This window comes from Capsicum annuum, chromosome 5 (genome assembly GCF_002878395.1).
Source record: "Capsicum annuum cultivar UCD-10X-F1 chromosome 5, UCD10Xv1.1, whole genome shotgun sequence".
NCBI classification, from domain to species: Eukaryota; Viridiplantae; Streptophyta; class Magnoliopsida; order Solanales; family Solanaceae; genus Capsicum; species Capsicum annuum.
In genome coordinates this window covers 220,279,538-220,299,121 of record NC_061115.1, presented here as the reverse complement: position 1 = coordinate 220,299,121, position 19,584 = coordinate 220,279,538, and the positions used below count along the sequence as shown (strand labels likewise).

Sequence of the window (19,584 nt, the reverse complement as noted above, 5' to 3'; positions counted from 1 at the left end):
TAATTACTAGGATAGATGATGTTACATTTGATGTATAATAATTATTACAATCATGTTGATGAAAGACTATTGACTTTTTGAACTATTTTATTTTATTTTCTTTCACATTATTACACTATATATTGCCTCTACCCTACCCTAAAGGGCAAATTAATTGCTCTATATATATATATATATATATATAATTGTGTGTAAAGATAACTCCAATAATTCAATTTATTCTTAATCACATATTTCAGATTCGAGTTTGATAGCCTGTAAAGTAGCTTTTACATGGAGAGTTTTACCTCTCAATGTGCGACTTTTCGACATCGCTTATCCAAATTTAAGATCAAGATCTGATATGTATATTGAATGAAAAATAAAGTACCAAAATCATATATACAACTTGATATACATAAATAATAAAGAGATATTCAAAGCCACCAGTATTGACCTATTCTCAAAGTCAACTATTTTTCCATATATATATATATATAAACAAAACCCTATTTCCAAAACCTAAAATCATTATTCCAACAACTTTTTACATCTCATTTTCATAAATTCAACCTCCAAAACAAACAAACAAACAAACAAAATGGGAAAGACAACATTTTCATCTTGTTGTTACTTCATATGTCCTTCAAGATCATCAATGGTCAACCTGATATTCCACGATGGATCGAGGAGGGTGGTGACCGGAAAAAGGCTAGCCGGAGAGATAATGTTTGAGTTTCCAGACTGCATGGTTTGCCATGCAGACTCGTTCTACATTGGAAACCCTATTCCTTCCTTAAACATAGACGATAGGCTCAGAAAAGGCGATACGTATTTCATTCTCCCTCTAGATTACTTTCCATCGTGCAGCATGCTCTCTGCCTCTACTCTGGCTACCCTGGGCTCAAACTCTAGACAAAGTAGTTCTCCAGTCAACTTCAGAAACCCTATTTTTCAATACGTTAAGGCGGAAAATGGTAGGGTTTTGATAAAAGTGTCACCAGAGTTTATAATTAAGTTACTTACAAGAGGAAATGAAGATCAACAAGAAGATATTATTACAAGTAATAGTGATATTAAAGGTAAGTTTTTATGTAATACACCAGAATTAAAGAAACATTATGAACAATTAGTTTGTCCAAAAGGCCAAATTTGGTCACCTAAATTAGAAACTATTACTGAATACAAAATTAAGTATTCTCCTTGTAGGTTTATAGGGTTTGAATGGAAGCAAAAAGAATAATATATATATATATATATATATATATTGATGTTTGTGTATAGTTTAGTTTCTCTTGAAGTTAAGTAAGAAATTTAATTGATTGTAGTTGATACTCCCTCCGTCTCAATTTATGTGATACATTTCAGATCTCGAGACTCAAATATTTTTATTTTTTACCGTAATTTTTTCATCTATGTTTTGAATATTTTGAATTGTCAGTTATTGTGACTTATGGTAGTTTTTACGTAATTTTCAAGCATATGAATTTCTTTCAAAAAAATTGAAGATTTCATGCTCAAACTCACGGTCAGACTCAGGGGTGGAGGTACCCTTTGCTGAGGGGGTTCATCCGAACCCACTTGGTCGAAAAATTATGCTATAAATGCATGGTTAAAATTATTTTTTATGTATATATATTAGATGTTGTAGAACCCCCTTCGGTTAGTTTGTATGTTCACTTATGAACTCCCTTAGTGAATATTTCGGCTCCGTCACTCAGACTTACATTGTTTGAATCTCACACAGCGAAAGTGTCACATAAATTAGGACAGACGGAGTATATTGTAGCAATATATATAGATGTACAGAATAATACAGACATGTGATGTACCAATTTCAACAAATAATTGTGGAAAATGTAAAAATTGAAGAAAATAGATGTGGAATGAATTTAATTTTGTTCATATTAAATTAATTTTGATTTAATCATTTGAACAAACGTGTAGGTTTGTATCGAAAATAACTTCTCCACCTCTGAAGTTAGGAGTAAAATCTACATATACTTTATCAATAGTTTCTTCATTAAGTGTTAGGCCTCGAGTTCGAGATCTTTAATTAAAGATGGAGCAGTCAAAGATTATCGTTGTGAAACGTTACTATTGTTTGAGGCTTTGAGCCCGCGTATGAAATCATCTTTATTACAAAGCGTTTTACACTCCAATATGAGATGTCACGACGCGAAGTCGGATTTAGTCGAGCCCAGTGGTGTACGGACACTCGATGAAAATGAAAAAGAAAAAAAGATTTAATTCGATTCATGGCAAATTAACGTAGTTTGATGTATATACCAAGCGCAAAACTTTTACTTAACCGACAACAAATCCAATGGTATTCCACGAGTGGAATCTAAAAAGGATAGTGTCTTCACATACCGTACCCCTGTAATGTGAAAGTAGAGAGGTTGTTTTCGAAAAAACCTCGGTAATGTGAAAGTTGATACTTGTGGGCTGCCATGTGACCAGGAGGTCGCGGGTGACCAGGAGGTCGCGGGTTCAAGCCGTGGTAATGTGAAAGTTAATACTTGTGGGCTGCCATGTGACCAGGAGGTCACGGGTTCAAGCCGTGGAAATGGCTTCTTGTCGAGAGGTGGGGTATGGATAGTGCGAACTTTAGTGCACCAGACTGCCTTTTTTTTTTTTGTTGTTGTATACTTGTGGTATATGTTTATTGAGAGACATGTTTTATACTATCACTGTATGTGACCAGGAGGTCACGAGTTCAAGCCTTGGAAACAGCCTCTGACAGAAATGCAAAAGGTAAGGCTACGTACGATACACCCTTGTGGTAGGGCCCTTTCCCGGAAACCGCGCATAGCGGTAGCTTTAGTGCACCGGGCTGCCTTTCACTGTATTCTGCAGTAGTCCGCTTTGTGTTATTGATGTTGATTGACGTTTTGAGGTGCTTGTTACTTGACGAGACGCATATTCTGGGGAGGGTGAGGTATACGCGGACCTTACCCTACCTCGGGAAGGCAGAGAGATCGTTTCCGACCCTTACCTTCCAGATCAATCACTGAAATGAAGAAAATGAACCACAACGGTCTATCGTACGGAGGCTTATCCTGTATTTCAACAACAACAGGTTATTCATCACAAAAGGAATGTCTTTTCCAGGAAATGCAATGAACAAGTACATGATAACTAAATGAAAATTGTTGTCTTAGTCCATTCTTCCCTTCAAGATCTTCTCTGTCACCTCCGTCGGCGTACTGCAACAACAAAGAGTACGAAGAAAGTAAGATACCGATGGTATATAATGAAGTTTCTTTGAATAACAGTGGTGTACGTGCCAATTTACTCAAGATGAACTCATCTCGACTATTCTACAAAATACTTCGCTATCTCACACCAGTACAGGTACCGTGTAATCTGGATATCATCCGTTAGGCTACACCCTAGGGTGCTAATTGCTAGTATATGCTGAAGCGTTATGACCCCCTAACCACACAAGCTACCATTACCAATTGAAACCAAAGAGAAAAAGGTAGAGGCATAAAGGAGCCTTAAATATACGTAGTGCTCCACTCGATTTAAATATATGTAGCTTTACGCAAAGTAGTGCAAATGGCATCAGAAGTCGACTTGACTTGCTCGATGCCTCGCTTATGAATGGGGTGGAAAAGCGCCATATGCAACCTTTGCGTGGTACGAATTCAAGAGCTAAGTTGGAAACTCAAAAAACCTAGAAGTTTTCTGTGCTTTGTTCTTGTTGTTTTTTCGTTTTCTATTTTGAGAATATCGTTCTGCAAAAACTCGTTAATCCTTCTTACGTGGTAGGATGCATCCATTTCTGGTAGCACTATGGTCTACCGGCTTGAACATAATAGATGACGGACTTGATTTTAAGCATTATATTGCAGTAGCTATTTAGAGCATGCATTTCTATAGTCATTTCTCTAACGAAGCAAATCAAAGAAAGGGGCAACGGAATGCTTACACAACATAAACATGTCCTCCCCAACCACTTAAACAATCACGGTCAACTGATGATATGAGGGCTTGAGAGATGGTCTCGAACAATTCTTCTGGTCCCTGAAATGGTAGAGTTGCATATGATACCGGAAACTCAAGTAACCAGACATGTATAACTAAGAGCAAAAGTATGGAAAGAAACGAAAGCAAGAAGATACTATCGTCTGAATTGACTTGTGACGTGTCATTTGAGCAAGATTATGGAATATAGTGTTATGAGTAAGTAACGAACCATGTCAGGCTTGAACATGGCCTCGCATGCACCATACAGAGATTCTGAAGCAGTACCAGAAACAACAAAATCTTTGGCAAGTTCCCTGCGGATGATGTCCAAGTAGCCATAATGCCAATATCGTAAGCAAAACATTATAGGAAAAAATCCATGAAGTGCACAACTCTACAAAAATTAATTTGAAGAAGTAGAAAGAAACTCGACATACTTTGCTCCGATGGAGTCCATTGTGCATATAAAGGGCTTGCCGTCATCTCCTAATCCAGCGATTACTGGTTGGCAAAAGTATGGGCCAAATCTACATAAAAACCAAATTCATTAGGCAACCATGCCATTTCAAGAACCAGTATACACGTATAGCCAGACGCACGTGCAGTAACGTACAATAGGTTTGTCCAGTAAAAGAGACAGAAGAAGTGAAGGCAAGGTTGCAATTGAGTTGAGATACTAATGGTAAATAATGTCTCCGATACTCGTGAATAAAACGGCAAAAAAAGCTACGAATTGCCAACCTGTGCTCAGCTTGACCGGATACTACTCTAGGTGCAGAAATGGGGCCAAAGCAGATCAAATGATTTGGAAGATAGACAATCAGTTTACATGGACCAAAAAGTTTACGTTTCATGTTCTGAAATATACAATGAAAAGCTATTAAACAAGACAAGATGCAGAAATCAGTACATAGAGGAGAGAAATTTGTGCATCTGTCAATGCTCCCAATATTTTCTTTGATGAAGACCTGAAGTCAACGTTTCCAATTACTTGCAACTCATTTCAGCAAGTATTATATGCACCAGGTCATCGGAAAACATCGACACAAATGTAATCTGCATATATGTTCTACTTTGGACAGCAGGGGAGTAAAAAAGTAGTATAGCCTTGAAGGTTCAGTTGCAGACGATGAAAAACACAAATGCAAAATATACAATGTGTATACATTTCTAAAAGTATTTAGTAAACTTTCACAGTTCACTCACTAAAGTTATCAAATTGCTTTCTAATCTGGCGGCATCACCTTTCAATTCTTACCAACCCCTGACAAGATGTAATCAAATATGAAAAATGCAAGAACAACCGTTTAACTAGTTGTGAAATTTTAGCACAGTCACAGGACATATAAATAGTTTAATAACCTTTTCTCATATAGAATAGCAGATACAAGGCTGGCAAAAGTCTCCGGCTTCATGTCTCTCTCTTCTCTAAGATGATATAATTTGTGACGGAACACTAGCCGTTGATACCTTAAGAAACACAATCAAAGGCACATATCAGCATATATAATTCAAACAAATAAAATCAATGAAGAGATTGGGCTACACGCTCCCCGTCCCAAATCCCTATGCTAAGGATGAAAAATACAAAGAGCAATGGAAAAAGAAACACGAAAGAAGGAACTAGGAATTACAGTGTTTGAGAATCTGTAGCCAGCCCGGAAAGGCCAATAAATAACTTATCGTGGATTCTGTAAATTCTTTCAAAATCAGTGGCGATGGTCTGCAGCTGTACTCCAAGTCTCCGGTCACTAGCAATAGCGAAGCAGTTCTTCCCCACCATTGCTACTAGGGCACTTCCATTGTACTCAAAGATCTAAACATATATATAGTCAACACCAAACAAATAGTCATTAACCCGCTCCGCGAAACCAACTTTAACAATACATATTTCAGTTTCTTTATCTCGAACAAGTCATTCTTATGCCTCGATCCCAAAGTAATTGATTGGCTAAACAAATCCTCTGTGCTCATTCCACTATATTCGAGCCAATTTCAGTTTTTTCATATCTGCAATCTTTTTATCTCTATTAAAATCAAACAATCAACGATGCCTCTATCTATTTATATACAAACCACCATAACAAAATCGATAAATCAATATCCGACAGCAAATAGCAAACTTCAATAGTACACAATTCATCTTAATTTATATCTTTATCAAAATCAATGGACAACCCTGGATCACAAACTAGCGCAAGTTGGTGATACAAATCCGTTGAGCCCATTCTGCTATAACTCTTTTTGTTACTTTATATACATATTCACAATATTTGAAATTTCTGCGTAAAATCAAGGTCTAAACGACCAACTCTGATAATAAAGATTTAATTTTTTTAAGCTCTCATAAAAATTAATCAACTACACCTCAATCTATTCAACCCCATTTAACTATTTTGTTGTTTAATCTCTACAATCAACTACACCTCAATCTATTCAACACCGTTTCACCATAAAATATAGCCCTAGAAAACCAACTCTGACAATAAAGATTGAATTTTTAAAAAAATCCTCACAAAAAATTAATCAATCAATCAACTACACCTCAATCTATCCAGTCCATTTCACCTTTTTGATTTTTTTAATCTCTACTATCATCTATACCTCAATCTATTCAACCCCATTTCACTTTTTTTGTTGTTTAATCTCTAGATCTAGCACCCAAAGGTGTGGCCTAGTGGTTGAGAACCGCCGTCTCACGCTCAAATCCAATAGAGACAAAAAACGTGATTTCTTCCAATCGGTCTTAGCCTTGGTGGATAGAGTTATTTGGTACTTGTAGCTCGTGGGAGGTGAAATTTCACGTAAGCTGCCCAGACACCACGATTATCCAAAAAAAACATCTATTATCTAAAATTTCTACATAAAGTCTAGCTCCAAACAAACAACTCTAATAATAAAGATTCAATTTTTTTTCAAAATTCCCATAAAAAATCAATCAATCAATCAAATACACCTCAATCTATTTAACCCTATTTCACCTTGTTTTTACAACCGTGTTATCCGGGCCAGCTCACGCCCACCTCGACTAAATCCAGGGGACATTTTCACCTTTTTTTTGGTAGCTTAATCTCCACTATCTAAAATTTCTAATATACATTTTTTAAAAATTCTTGTCAAAAATCAATAAATCAATCAACTACACCTCAATTTATTCAACCCCATTTCATTATTTTTAAAGTTTATTAATCTCTACTATCAATTACAGCTCAATTTATTCAACCCTATTTCTTTTTTTGTTTGTTTATTAATCTCTACTATCAATTACACCTCAATTTATTCAACCCCATTTCACTATTTTTGCTGTTTAATCTATATTATACAAAGATTCTGAAGATAAAAAGGTGGTTTTTTACAGTTAGTTTAATTATTAAATACTAAAGATTTGGAGATTAAAATTATACATCTACATTACATATAAAAATTCAAATTATACATCTATATTACATATAAAAATTCAAATTATACAAATATGTTGTGTATAATTTAAAGATTTGGTGAAAAAGAGTAAAAAAAAACTTACAGACATTATGGTACTGATGATAGACAACTATGGATGAATCAAAACTATGTTACCAGAAAAAGGAACTGAATTTTGTTATATTATAAATTTTCTTGGACAACAATTCAAAGTGAAGGAGGTTTTATTAATTGATGCTTACTAGTATTATATTTTGAAATTAATATTGAGAATAAGCTATTAATATTAAAAGCAAAATGGAAAAAAAAAATTAATATTTCTAAAATGATAAATAAAAATAACAATTCAATTAGTAAATACTCCCTCCGTTCCTAAATAATTATCGTGTTTGCTAAAAATAGATATCCAATAATACTTACTCTGTTCATCTCATTTTATCTGTCCCAATTTAACACTGCACATTGATTAAGAAAAACAATTAATAACAAGGCTATATTACCATAATACCCCTATTAAATAATATTTATATTTTAATTTGGAGAAAAAATAATTAATAACAAGGGTAAAAAAAAAAATTGTCTTGTCTTGATTAATGAAAAATGATAAATAAAATGAGAAATCAAATCAGAAAATTTTAGACAAGTAAAATAGGACAAAGTCTCTGTCGTAAATATGAGGAGATATTAATATACTGCAATGCAAATAAAAGAAGTATTAAATGAAGAAGAGTAATAAATAATGGCAATTCAGTCAAATTAGTCTCTAGTTATTGTTTTTCTTAAGAGGGTGCAAACAAAAATGCTGGTCATCTTATTAAAAATAAATATATCAAATTAGTTGATCACTTACTAAATTAAGATAAAATTAATTATTTTTTCCCATTTTACCTCTATAATTAATAGTATATATTAAATGTGAACAATTACGAATTTCAATGTTATTTCTGTATCCAATGAATATCATTAATATGGATAAAAGGTGAAAATAGTAAAATCAAAATCATTCAATTTATGATTTTTTGATCACCGTGTAAAATGAAATGTGTCCAATTAAAAGAAGACGGAGGGAATAATTAGGAATAGAGGGAGTAAATGACGAGTAATTCTGAACAGAGGAAGTATTATTCGTATTGGTTCCAATTAAATTTGTATTGGCATCGAAAAGTCACATCTATGCCTTTCAATTTTGCGTTTATACCAAGTTGAGCAAACAAACATTCGCGTCCTATGTGGCATCTACATGGCAATTCTCGTAAGATTGCCATGTAGATGACACACAGATGCCACATAGGACAAGAATGTCTACTTGTTCAACTTTATTTAAGTTTAAGTGTCTACTTGTGCACATTCAAAGCTGAAGGGCAGTAATGCAAGTTGAAATCAATGTAAAGGGCACATTTATATATTATGCCAATTGATTTTGTGTCGTATCGGTTATATGTTATTTGAGCTGATACATCTTTTCATGACATGGTTCGGTTGTATACTCATCGACCTATAGATGCACGGCTTGTAGGCGTGAAACTATAGTAAGTGAAGGCGTTAAAAGGGAATGGGGTAGACCATAGACCTAAAATCATATGAAAGTAAGTTGTCTCGAAAGACATACTTATACAGCCAATATACAGTTCTCAATATCTATTCTGTTCTATTTGACCTGATACATCTTTTTGTGAGATGGTTCGGTTGTATCCTCATCGACCTATAGATGCACGGCCTGTAGGCGTGAAACTATAGTAAGTGAAGGTGTTAAAAAAGGGAACGGGGTAGACCATAGACCTAGAATCATATGGAAAGTAAGTTGTCTCGAAAGACATACTTATACAGCCAATATACAGTTCTCAATATCTACTCTGTTCTATTTGACCTGATACATCTTTTCATGAGATGATTCGGTTGTATCCTCATCGATCTATAGATGCACCGGCCTATAGGCGTGAAACTATAGTAAGTGAAGGTGTTACAAAAGGGAACGGGGTAGACCTTAGACCAAAAATCAAATGAAAGTAAGTTGTCTCGAAGATATGTACTTATGGAGCCAATATACAGTTCTGTATATCATGCATACTGCTTAAATTTTCTCACCGTTTATGTAGAATAGATGATATATGTCTCTATATCAGTAGTTTCGGCTCAGAGCCTATATATGTGTTACAAAAATCAAGTAAATAAGTGCAAACAATACATTTCAAAAAGGGCAGCCCGGTGCACTTGAGCTCTCACTACGCAGGGTCCTGGGAAGGGCCGAACTACAAGGCTTTACTGTAGCAGCCTTACCTCACATTTCTGCAAGAGGCTGTTTCCACGACTTGAATCTGAGACCTCCTGCTCCCATGACAGCAACTTTACAGTTACTCCTAGGGACACTTCTTTGCAACAGCCTCCTACATAAGAAAACGGCAGCCTGGTGCATTAAGCGTCCACTTATGTGTGGAATCCGGGAAAGAAGGACCGGAGCATTAAAGTATTTGTTCTTGTTCAATCAATCAGTTGACTAGGCTTCAGTCGGGGGATAAGTTGGGATCCGTTATATGATCACATATACGTGCATTTCGTTCCAATACAGATATTTCTTCTAGTTACCATACGAAAGTAAGCTTGTCTTGTTACTACTCTTGCTTTTCTGCTGAATTTTGTACTTGATGTCACAGATTAGTTGCTTGCAGTTTCTTCCTGATGAACCATTTTCGGATAATGCATCTTCGAGCTGCTTCCTCGCTTCCTCTAGATTGATACTTAACTCGTTGACTTTAGTGATGAAACAGTCGATTTTCTGTGCAATTTCCTGTCGTTTGAGGATTCTTCCTTCGGTAAGATTAAAACCAACCTTCCACTCATCGACAACCAGTTTCCTGTTTGTAAACTGATCGGTGAATATAGGAAAACACAACATTGGAACTTTGCACCATATGCTCTCCAAAACTGAATTCCACCCGCAATGAGTCAAGAATCCACCGACAGCTGGATGTGAGATTACGTCAATTTGGTTACACCATGATACAACTAGTCCTCTTTCCTTAACGCCGTCCTCAAATCCTGATGGCAAAAGATTACTCTCTAACGACCACGTGATGTCAGGACGAACAACCCAAAGAAAGCTAGCTTTGCTAAGGAGAAGTCCATGAGCCATTTCAAGTATATCTTGTCTACTAATACTTGCAAGACTTCCAAATGAAATGTACATGACTGAACCTTTCGGTTTACTGTTTAGCCACTCGTTGCAGTCCGATTCCACCCATAGGTTTGTCGGAATGGCGCTTTTGCTGAACCCTTTCGGGAAAATTGGTCCTAGTGCATAGAATGGCTTTTTCTCTTGTAGAGCTGATATCGTTGAGGACTCTAGCTCTTGTACTGTGTTGCATATGATCATGTCTGCTTTCCGTGCATCTTCAAGTGATTTGAATATGTACCGGTGCATTATATCCCATGGCTCGGTATCTTGAAGGTATGAAGGAAGATCTCCTGGTTCAATAGCTTGAACTCCTGGTATGTAATTTATCGTATCCTCACGATTATCTGTTGAACAGTTACTATCAGTGTAATGCAACTTGCTAGTATACGTTGTCAATGCACGTAACTTAAACTCTATTATATGGTGTGTTAAGAAATCGTACCTTGAGAACCAAAGTGACCATTTGCTTTTAAGAGGTCCATATGATAGTAACTTGTGAATGCCAGAGCTGGTTCAGACCACATTGATATGTTAACAAGATTATATTTCTTGGCAATCTCCGATGGCCAGACGAAGAAAGTGTCAGCGATTAGGCAAGAAACCGGAGGAATATGGTTAGAATTGACAAGATTTGCGACAAGATCATCGACATGTGCTGAGAAAACATGGAACAACCCTTCCATGAACTGACTGTGGTTTCCCATCCGATCGAAATTCAGAGGAAAACCATCACTTATCGTTGTGTATCGGATGTCAAGGCCAGATTTCCGCGCCTCAGAGAAGATGTTGTAGTCCAGGGAGCTGTCGGAGAATGATTGCGCTTTCTTCAACCTCAGATGAGTTGATTGTGTGTTGACGAAAGTTACGGTGAGACCTTTTGATGCGAGGTTTATTGCAAGATTGATGAACTGTACTATATGGCCTTGTAGAGGTACTGGTATCATAATGGCATGAAGCTTTATGTTTTCTTCTGCTTCCATTTCTTTGTACCTGTAGTAATGGGAATGAGTTAGTCCTCAAGCCAAATGATGACAACAACGTACCCAGTGTAGTTCCATGACGTGGTCTAGGGTAGAGTGTACGCACACCTCAAGCCAAATGATAACAACAACGTACCCAGTGTAGTTTCATGACGTGGTCTAGCGTGACGTGGTCTAGGGTAGAGTGTACGTAGACCTCAAGCCAAATGATAACAACAACATACCCACTGTAGTCCCACAACATGAGGTCTGGGAAGTGTAGAGTGTATGTAGACCTTGCCCCCCTATCTTAGAGGTAGAGAGGCTATATTCGATAGATCCTTGGCTCAAGAGAAACAGTATGTTTTCCGTTGAGTTGAGGGTCTAATGGAAATAGCCTCCCTACCTTCCAGCGTGGAGGTAAGGTCTGCGTACATTGTACCCTCCTTAGACCCCCACTTGTGAAACTACACTCGGTATATTATTGTCATCAGTGCATGAATTTTAACGCGTGACAGCAAGCAGTGTGATTCTTCATAAGCAGTGTCTAGATGCTTCAAAGCATGACTCGATTTCTCATATGATTACTCGACTAGTAGTTGTTATCTCATAAAGTCACTTTCTCATCGAAACTTGACTCAATGAAATAGAACGTAGTAATAACTATCAGTTGAGTAACCATACGACAAATCAATCCTTCAAAGTAAAGGCGGTTCAAGATTTGAACTTTATTAATTCGAGTTCAAAATCTATCATTTCTACTTCTATGAACTTCTCAACACATACAGAATCTATGCAAAAGCTACTGCATTCGAACCGTACTACATAAAAAAAACATTAGGTGACTAGTTATAACAAAGTGCTCAAACCTCCCAAACACGACGACGACGACAACAACAACGACAACAATAACAACATAATCAGTATCGTCTCGCTAGGATGTACACAAATCTTACCTCTACGTCAGAGTTAAACAGATTATTTTCAATAGATCCTCGACTAAAAACCTCCCAAACAAACAAATATGAACATACAGTAATATTTTTTTCACAACATGACATTTCATATAAGTCTTAAAAAGATTTAAGAGCTCACCTTTTTAGTTCTTTTCAGCTGAGTAAACAAATGGATTTTGTGCAGAAATGATTAGTTTCTCAAATAGGTTATTGGATAGCTAGATGAATGTAAGAAATAACAAAGTTGTGGCCATTATCACACTGAAGGTCGTAGACACATGTATGTATCACGTAGATATTAATATTGTCAAAAATACGATTTTAGTTAGTTAATAGACTCCCTTTAAGTTTGGTTTCGACAGTACATTTACTCAAAATTAAATTATTTAAAAAAATTTATGAGTAAAGTATGTAAGTGAGATTTGATCTTTAGTGATAATAAAATTTGATCGTAAGACCTCTGTATGCTTTAATATCATATTAAAATATGTGTGACTATCTCAAGAAAGAATCCTTTTTATTTTTGTTTTTCAAAACAATTTTTTTTTTGAAAGATAATATATTATATTTTAAGATTTCAAAAGGTATAGGAATCTAATCTAATATAATAAAAAAAATATAGAAATATAATTTTTAAAAAATATTTTTTTAATTATTTTTTTGGGTGCATATGGATTCTTGATAGTTAACCATGTGGCACCATGTGTAGACCACATAGAGCTAAGCCTATTAAGTTATCTACAAGTGTTTGAGTGGAATTGGCTTTATATATATGTGTCCAAAAAAAAAAAGTGAAAATATTGCTTTATAATTACTGTTTTGATTGATTTAAATTTTCAATGCGTAAAATTTATTTAAAAAATATTTTTTTATTATTAATTTCTTTACTTTTGAAGAAATTTTATTCATTTTACCACGCCTATTTAAAATAAAAATAATTTATTTTGAGGTATCTTATTCACTTCATCACGATGAGTTCATAATTAAGTAAGATGAAAGTTGAATTCGATCACAGGTCTCATACGAGAAACCTACCTCCCAATCATTATATTCAATCACAGTTCTTAATCGTTTTAAAATTCAAATAATCTGAAGTTAATATTAAATAAAATATAGTATTATTTATCAAAACACACATTAGATTGATTAGATTAAGCATTTGAAATACATTTTAATAACTAGTTTATATTGAGTAGGGGTGTGTATCGATCAGTTCGTTTTAATTTATATATTATCGATTTTCGATTTTAAGGATGCTAAACTAATAATCAAATCAATAAAATACTTTTTATCGATTTTTAGTCCTTTAACATTTCAACTTTCAATTTAACCTATAAAAAAATAATCATAAAATAGAAATAACATTAACTTATAAAATTTTTGTCAAGTGATCTAAGGTGAAGTGGTTTATAATAAATTTTCTTAGTCTATTTTTCTCATATTTTGCATATAGCGAGAGTTTTAATTATCGAGTATTACGTGATAATTCATTTGGAGCCACAAATTAGATTCTTAACACTAACTCCAATGTTATCCTTGCCAATTTCAAGATTTTGTTCATACTTTTTTAAAAAAAAAAACTACTTCTATACAAAAATGTTGTAGCTCATACAAAAATTATTCCAAAGATGAATTCAGCTATTACAATATCAGCATCAGTGTTGAACAACCAAATCTTGAATTTTGTTGCACCACAGAAAATTGGGTTCTTGAAATCTTCTCAATTGATCAGTGGAAAAAGATGGAAACTTTGTGTTTTTGCAAGTTCAAATGAGTTGGATAAACAGGTAGTTGAAAACCCAAAAAAGGAAATTCAAGAAAAGAGTAATGGTGGTGGTGAGGAGGAAAATTTTAGTTCTAGTGGTGGTCCTAATGTTGTTCTTGATAATAAAGAACTAAAAAAGGTGAGATTTTTATGTGTTGCTTACTTAAGTTTATGATATTTTTTGATGTTCTTAGTTTCATTATTCAACTGGTTGTTGTTTTGTATTTTCTTCAATGTCTCGTTTTGACTTGGCACGGAGATTAAGAAAGTAAACATGACTTTTGAATCTTGTTGTCTTAAATTAAAAACATGTGGAATGTACTAATATGACCTTTAGTATTGTTGTGGTACTCTTGATTACAAGGAACTCAAAAAGTGAGATTTTATGTGTTGTTTACTTAGTTTTATGGTATTTTTTGATGTTCTTAGTTTCGTTATTCAAGTGGTTGTAAACAATGACTTTTGAATTTTGTTGTAGAAACATGACCTAGAAACATGTAGAATGTAGTAACATGACCTTTATTCTTGTTGTGGTGTTCTTAATAATAAAGAACTAAAAAAGGTGAGATTTTCATGTGTTGTTTACTTAAGTTTATGTAATTTGATGCTCTTAGTTTCATTATTCAAGTGGTGTTGTTGTTTGGTATTTTCTCTAATTGTGCACTCTCATTGTTTCAATTTGTTTGTCTGGTTTTGACTTGGCAAGGAGTTTAAGAAAGTAAACGATGACTTTTTAATCTTGTTTTAAATTAAAAACATGTAGAATGTACTAGAATGACCTTTTAAGTCTTGTTGTGTTGTTCTTGATAATAGGAAGCTCAAAAAGGTGAGATTTTTATGTGTTGTTTACTTAAGTTTATGTAATTTTTTGATGTTCTTAGTGTCATTATTCAAGTGGTGTTGTTGTTTTGTATTTTCTCTAATTGTGTACTCCCGCTGTTTCAATTTGTTTGTATGGTTTTGACTTGACACGGAGTTTAAGAAAGTAACCAATGCCTTTTAAATCTTGTTGTCTTAAATTAAAAACATGTAGGAGTACGTTCGTAATAGTAGGGAAGAGTGCTCTGTTTGTATCTGTTGGCAGTGGCGGAGCCAGAATTTTCATTGAGGGGTTTATAAGTAATTATATGGACTTGTCGAAGGAGGTTCAACATCTACTATATATACATAAAAATATTTTTGATCATGTAAAAATAGTATAATTTTCCGACCCCCCTGAATTCAATGTGGCTCCGCCACTGTCTGTTTGTATCTGTGCCTGTAGTTTCTTGTAGCCTTTTGTTCGTGGCATTTTGATGAGGTCTATGATTCCGTTAGCTAGTTTATAATATTACTTTGTGGGTATCTTGTTTCCTTTACTATCTAGCAGTGTGATATTCCTTTATATTGTTTGCTTTTATGTTTCTTTTTTATTATATTGTTATCTTTCCTAAGCCGGGAGTCTATTGGAAACAGCCTCTCTACTTCATCTGAGGTGGTGGTATGGACTGCATACACTTTACCCTCCTCAGACCCCCCTCTGTGCGAAACAATACACTGGGTATGTTGTTGTTGTACAATGTACTAAAATGACCTTTTGTCTTGTTGTGGTGTTCTTGATAATAAGGAACTCAAAAAAAGTGAGATTTTTATGTGTTGTTTACTTAGTTTTATCCAATTTTTGACATGCTAAGTTTTATTATCAAGTGGTTGTTATGTTAGTTGGATTTTGAAGTGTTTGTACTTTGTATTTTCTCTACTTGTATATTCTGTTAGTCTCAATTTGTTTGTCTGGTTTTGACTTGGCTCGGAGTTTAAGAAAGTAACCATGACTTTTGAATCTTTGTACTAAAATGACCTTTAGTTTTGTTATGTTCAACACTTCATGTGGAAAATTAGAACTAAAGAGTTGCCAGAAAATGAAAAGAAACATTCGTTTTGAAATGGACTAAAGAGGGAAGTAACACAAACAAATTGAAATGGAGTAAGACTCTGGAATATTCAAGAGTCGTAGAGAATTAAAGGAAGATTTATTAGCGGAAAAAAATGCAAACTTTGTGTTCCTGCAAGTTCAAGTGAGTTGTAAAAACAGGTAGTAGAGAACCCAAAAGAGGGCAGGGCAGCCCGGTGCACTAAAGCTCCCGCTATTCGCAGGGTCTGCGAAAGGCCCCCACCATAAGGGTGTATTGTACGCAGAAGAGGAAATTCAAGAAAAAAGTAATGGTACTGAGGAGAAAGAAAGAATAGGGGAAAATTTTAGCTCTACTAGTCCTAGTAGTAACTGGTAAAGTTGCTGCCATGTGATCAGTTATTCACGGGTTCAAGCCTTGGAAATAGCCTCTGGCAGAAATCTAAGATAAGGTTGCGTACGATACACCCTTGTAGTGGGGCCCTTCCCCGGACACCTCGCATAGCGGTAAGCTTTAGTGCACCGAGCTGCCCTTTTTTTTAAGTCCTATTTGTGTTCTTGATAATAAGTAACTCAAAAAGTTGAGATCTTTATGTGTTCTTTACTTAGTTTTATCTTGTTATATTAGTTGGGTTTCAAGTGTTTGTGTTTTCTCTACTTGTATAACTTACAAGCAACAACAACAACAATAACATACCTAGTGGCTAGTGTAGTCAGAGAAAGTGGGGTCTGGGGAGGGTAGAGTGTACGTAGCGGTTACCCGGTTACCTCTACAACTTGTATAACTTACTAGCATGACACTTTATTAGAAAGGGGCATACGTTAGAGTTAATACTCCTTCCATACGAATTTATGTGTCACCATTTGACTTAGCTCGAAATTTTAAGAAACAAAGGAAGACTTGAAATTTGTTTTATGTGAGTAGAAATAATTTTAGTAAGGGTAAAAGGGAATTCTAAAGTTCAACTATTTCCAATTATAGAAAGGTGGCATTTTTTTTTTTTTGGTACGGACTGAAAAGGGAAGTGTGCCACGTAGATTCTGACGGAGTAGCATCAAGACAGTGCTGATAAAGGTGAAAGGAACTAATGAAATACTTTCAAGCATGGCCCTTTTGTGTCTAACTTAGTAGAGTAGTCTATCTGATCTGGCGCGTGGACGGATAGAAATGCATATAGATGAGGTATGTAGGTGAGGGTAGCTTTATGGCGAAAGGCCTGTGTGGTAGTCCTTGGTTTGACGATAACGGGAAGGGCAATTGACTGCAACCTTTTTCAGCCTATTGGCTATTGGGTGGGGGCAACTGGAGGAAGACAACACTGGGGAAAGCAATGGGCGAAGCTTCCAAGTGACTTGTTAGAGCTGTCGAAGAGGAAAGAATAAAGTCACTCAAAACTTACAGAATGCGTGAAGTAAGTTTGCTGTTTGCAAATAATCTAATATAATGATTCCGTTGAAAGATACAAAGCTAGATTTTGGCGTTGAGTTAGTCGCAAGGCCCATTCATAATAACTAGAATTAGCATAAACAAGAGATCCAATAGTATGAGTTGTTGATTTTGCTCTAGCGTTCGTCATTGAGGACGTTAGAAATGATGCATATGGTAATTTGCTAAAAAGTCTTCCAACCAGCTTCACAACTGTCAAGTTTCTGATGGTGCTTTCTAAAATTATGACAAACAAAAAATGCTCCTCGTTCCCAAAACACAATGAGGTCGGCTAAATGAATCCCTACTTTCGTTTAAGCTCATGTTAAAGTAGATACATTTCAAATTTTCTGTATACACGGGAAAATATTATTTGCTAAGTATATGCGTGTTAACTTCAAATACTCTCTTCCAGGCTGTTTTAAAGACTGCTTCAACATTTGCACCAAGGGCTTCCACTGCTACGAAAAATCCTGCGAAACCTGGAACTGTTTTATACACTGTTTTTGAAGTGCAAGGCTATGCGTCAATGTTGATAGGTGGAGCTCTCTCCTTCAATCTCATATTTCCCTCAAATGAACCGGACATCTGGAGACTAATGGGAATGTGGTCCATATGGATGTTTAGTAAGTAGTATCGTTTTATAAAATTCAACTCTTGCTGCAAAGTAGATATACCTTGTTCATCCGTCTGTTAATTCATTTCCTTTTCCTTCCGCTATTCTCTCAATCGGAGGACTATAATCTGAAGTTCCTTTAGTAGATTTAGTTATGTCGCTATTTGAAATATGATGTTATTTTCGTATTTTTGATACAATTTTCATCATTAAGGTATCTTATATTCATGAGATTCGTTGTTATTCAGTTGTTATTTGAACGGTGCTCATCGTTTTCTGTTATTATATTCTCTAGCCTCAACCGTGGATGCCTTAGTAAACTCTAGCGTAAAAAGGTATAAGTTGTTGAAATGTAATTCATATCAATGATCAACCTTACCTTGGTCGAGACAAGTTTGCGAGGAGACATAATCAATAATTTTTCGATCTCCCTAGGTAAGCTTTTGACGGTGTATCCGTGTTTAAAAATAGATATCCTTATAGGTGTAGAAAGTTAATTAGTATCCTTGCTTCTATTCCGTCGAGTTAGCTGTAAATTTGGACTCAAATGTTAATTTCTGTTGTTGCAGCTATTCCTTCCCTTCGGGCTCGTGACTGCTCGAAGGATGAGAAAGAAGCTCTCAATTACCTTTTTCTCCTCATCCCCTTGCTTAATGTTATGATCCCGTTCTTCTTGAAGTCGTTTGCTGTCGTTTGGTCAGCGGATACTGTAGCATTTCTGGGGATGTATGCTTGGAAGGTATTGTTTTTTTTTTTTTTCAATTTGCACATTGAGAATTGTTTATTTTCTCCTCTCTGTTAACATATTTCTTTCATGCAGCTCGGGTGGCTACAGAAAGAGCAATGACAAAAGAAGTGAAAGGATCGGTGGTCCTCTTGTAGCTTCAATTAAGTAGCTCGTTCAGCTGATATAACTCTGCGATGGCTGCTTATGTTTCATGTCAAGTCTGCTATATCATGATCCGTTTGAAAAATCAAATATCTACAAGCACAGTAAGAATATCTCGGATCAAGTTGCCTTGCTTTTCAACTAGTTGGAATTACGAATTTGGTGGCAAATGGTATGGGTATTCATTTCCTTCGGGTTAGAGGTCACACCTTTAATTTCATATGCTCTGTGTATGTTGTTACCCTTTTCTCGATCCTTCTTTGTACGGACGATAAATTACCATTAAAAAGTACATGCAATAGATTGTGCAGATGAATTTTGAAACATTGAAATGAACCGTTTCAGCTTGAAGTACACATAATAAGATACAATTTGGTTGATTAATGTCGTTTTATACCCCTTCTCTACTTCCTCGGAGGTAGTGGTATGGACTGCATACATTTTACCCTCCCCAGACCTCACTTTGTGGGAATATACTGGCTCTGTTGTTGTTGTATACCTAGAAGGTCAATGTAAAATGTTCTTTTGTATATTTCTTC

General features: G+C 35.3%; 4 protein-coding genes across 5 annotated transcripts; 2 read left to right on the top strand and 2 right to left on the bottom strand.

The window, feature by feature from the left end:
• The first annotated feature begins 228 nt into the window (after positions 1–228).
• Positions 229–1,348, top strand: LOC124898810. The gene has a single exon (XM_047412858.1). It carries the CDS (start codon positions 581–583, stop codon positions 1,220–1,222), a length of 642 nt encoding a protein of 213 aa, XP_047268814.1. The 5' UTR covers positions 229–580; the 3' UTR covers positions 1,223–1,348.
• Positions 1,349–3,022: 1,674 nt separating this feature from the next.
• On the bottom strand, positions 3,023–7,643 carry LOC107871408 (proteasome subunit beta type-3-A). Of its 2 annotated transcripts, none has more exons than XM_047412859.1 (7): positions 7,478–7,643; positions 5,589–5,770; positions 5,317–5,424; positions 4,392–4,481; positions 4,184–4,268; positions 3,917–4,011; positions 3,023–3,188 (listed from the first exon to the last, which is right to left on the bottom strand). In XM_047412859.1, the coding sequence occupies exons 1-7, from the start codon at positions 7,481–7,483 to the stop codon at positions 3,140–3,142; spliced, it is 615 nt and encodes a 204-aa protein (XP_047268815.1). In that variant the 5' UTR covers positions 7,484–7,643; the 3' UTR covers positions 3,023–3,139. The 2 variants fall into 2 exon arrangements, with proteins under 2 accessions (XP_047268815.1, XP_047268816.1); XM_047412860.1 differs by having other exon boundaries at positions 3,173–3,188; positions 3,917–4,025; positions 7,478–7,635.
• A 1,764-nt stretch (positions 7,644–9,407) lies between these two features.
• Positions 9,408–13,037, bottom strand: LOC107871406 (UDP-glycosyltransferase 86A1). Its single transcript, XM_016718334.2, has 3 exons — positions 12,601–13,037; positions 10,989–11,536; positions 9,408–10,890 (listed from the first exon to the last, which is right to left on the bottom strand). The coding sequence occupies exons 2-3, from the start codon at positions 11,524–11,526 to the stop codon at positions 9,950–9,952; spliced, it is 1,479 nt and encodes a 492-aa protein (XP_016573820.1). The 5' UTR covers positions 11,527–11,536; positions 12,601–13,037; the 3' UTR covers positions 9,408–9,949.
• An 800-nt stretch (positions 13,038–13,837) lies between these two features.
• Positions 13,838–19,429, top strand: LOC107871404 (protein RESISTANCE TO PHYTOPHTHORA 1, chloroplastic). Its single transcript, XM_016718333.2, has 4 exons — positions 13,838–14,365; positions 17,956–18,166; positions 18,726–18,895; positions 18,977–19,429. Exons 1-4 carry the CDS (start codon positions 14,090–14,092, stop codon positions 19,001–19,003), a joined length of 684 nt encoding a protein of 227 aa, XP_016573819.2. The 5' UTR covers positions 13,838–14,089; the 3' UTR covers positions 19,004–19,429.
• The last annotated feature ends 155 nt before the right edge of the window (positions 19,430–19,584 follow it).

Coding starts and splice junctions, on each gene's coding strand:
- LOC107871406 (XM_016718334.2), bottom strand. CDS start 11,526: ATGGAAGCAGAAGAAAACATAAAGCTTCATGCCATTATGATACCAGTA. Junction 10,891..10,988: donor TGGTCACTTTGGTTCTCAAG/GTACGATTTCTT, acceptor ACTGTTCAACAG/ATAATCGTGAGGATACGATA.
- LOC124898810 (XM_047412858.1), top strand. CDS start 581: ATGGGAAAGACAACATTTTCATCTTGTTGTTACTTCATATGTCCTTCA.
- LOC107871408 (XM_047412859.1), bottom strand. Junction 4,269..4,391: donor ATGGACTCCATCGGAGCAAA/GTATGTCGAGTT, acceptor CATCATCCGCAG/GGAACTTGCCAAAGATTTTG. Junction 4,012..4,183: donor CCATGTTCAAGCCTGACATG/GTTCGTTACTTA, acceptor CTACCATTTCAG/GGACCAGAAGAATTGTTCGA.
- LOC107871404 (XM_016718333.2), top strand. CDS start 14,090: ATGAATTCAGCTATTACAATATCAGCATCAGTGTTGAACAACCAAATC. Junction 14,366..17,955: donor ATAATAAAGAACTAAAAAAG/GTGAGATTTTTA, acceptor ACTCTCTTCCAG/GCTGTTTTAAAGACTGCTTC. Junction 18,896..18,976: donor TGGGGATGTATGCTTGGAAG/GTATTGTTTTTT, acceptor TCTTTCATGCAG/CTCGGGTGGCTACAGAAAGA.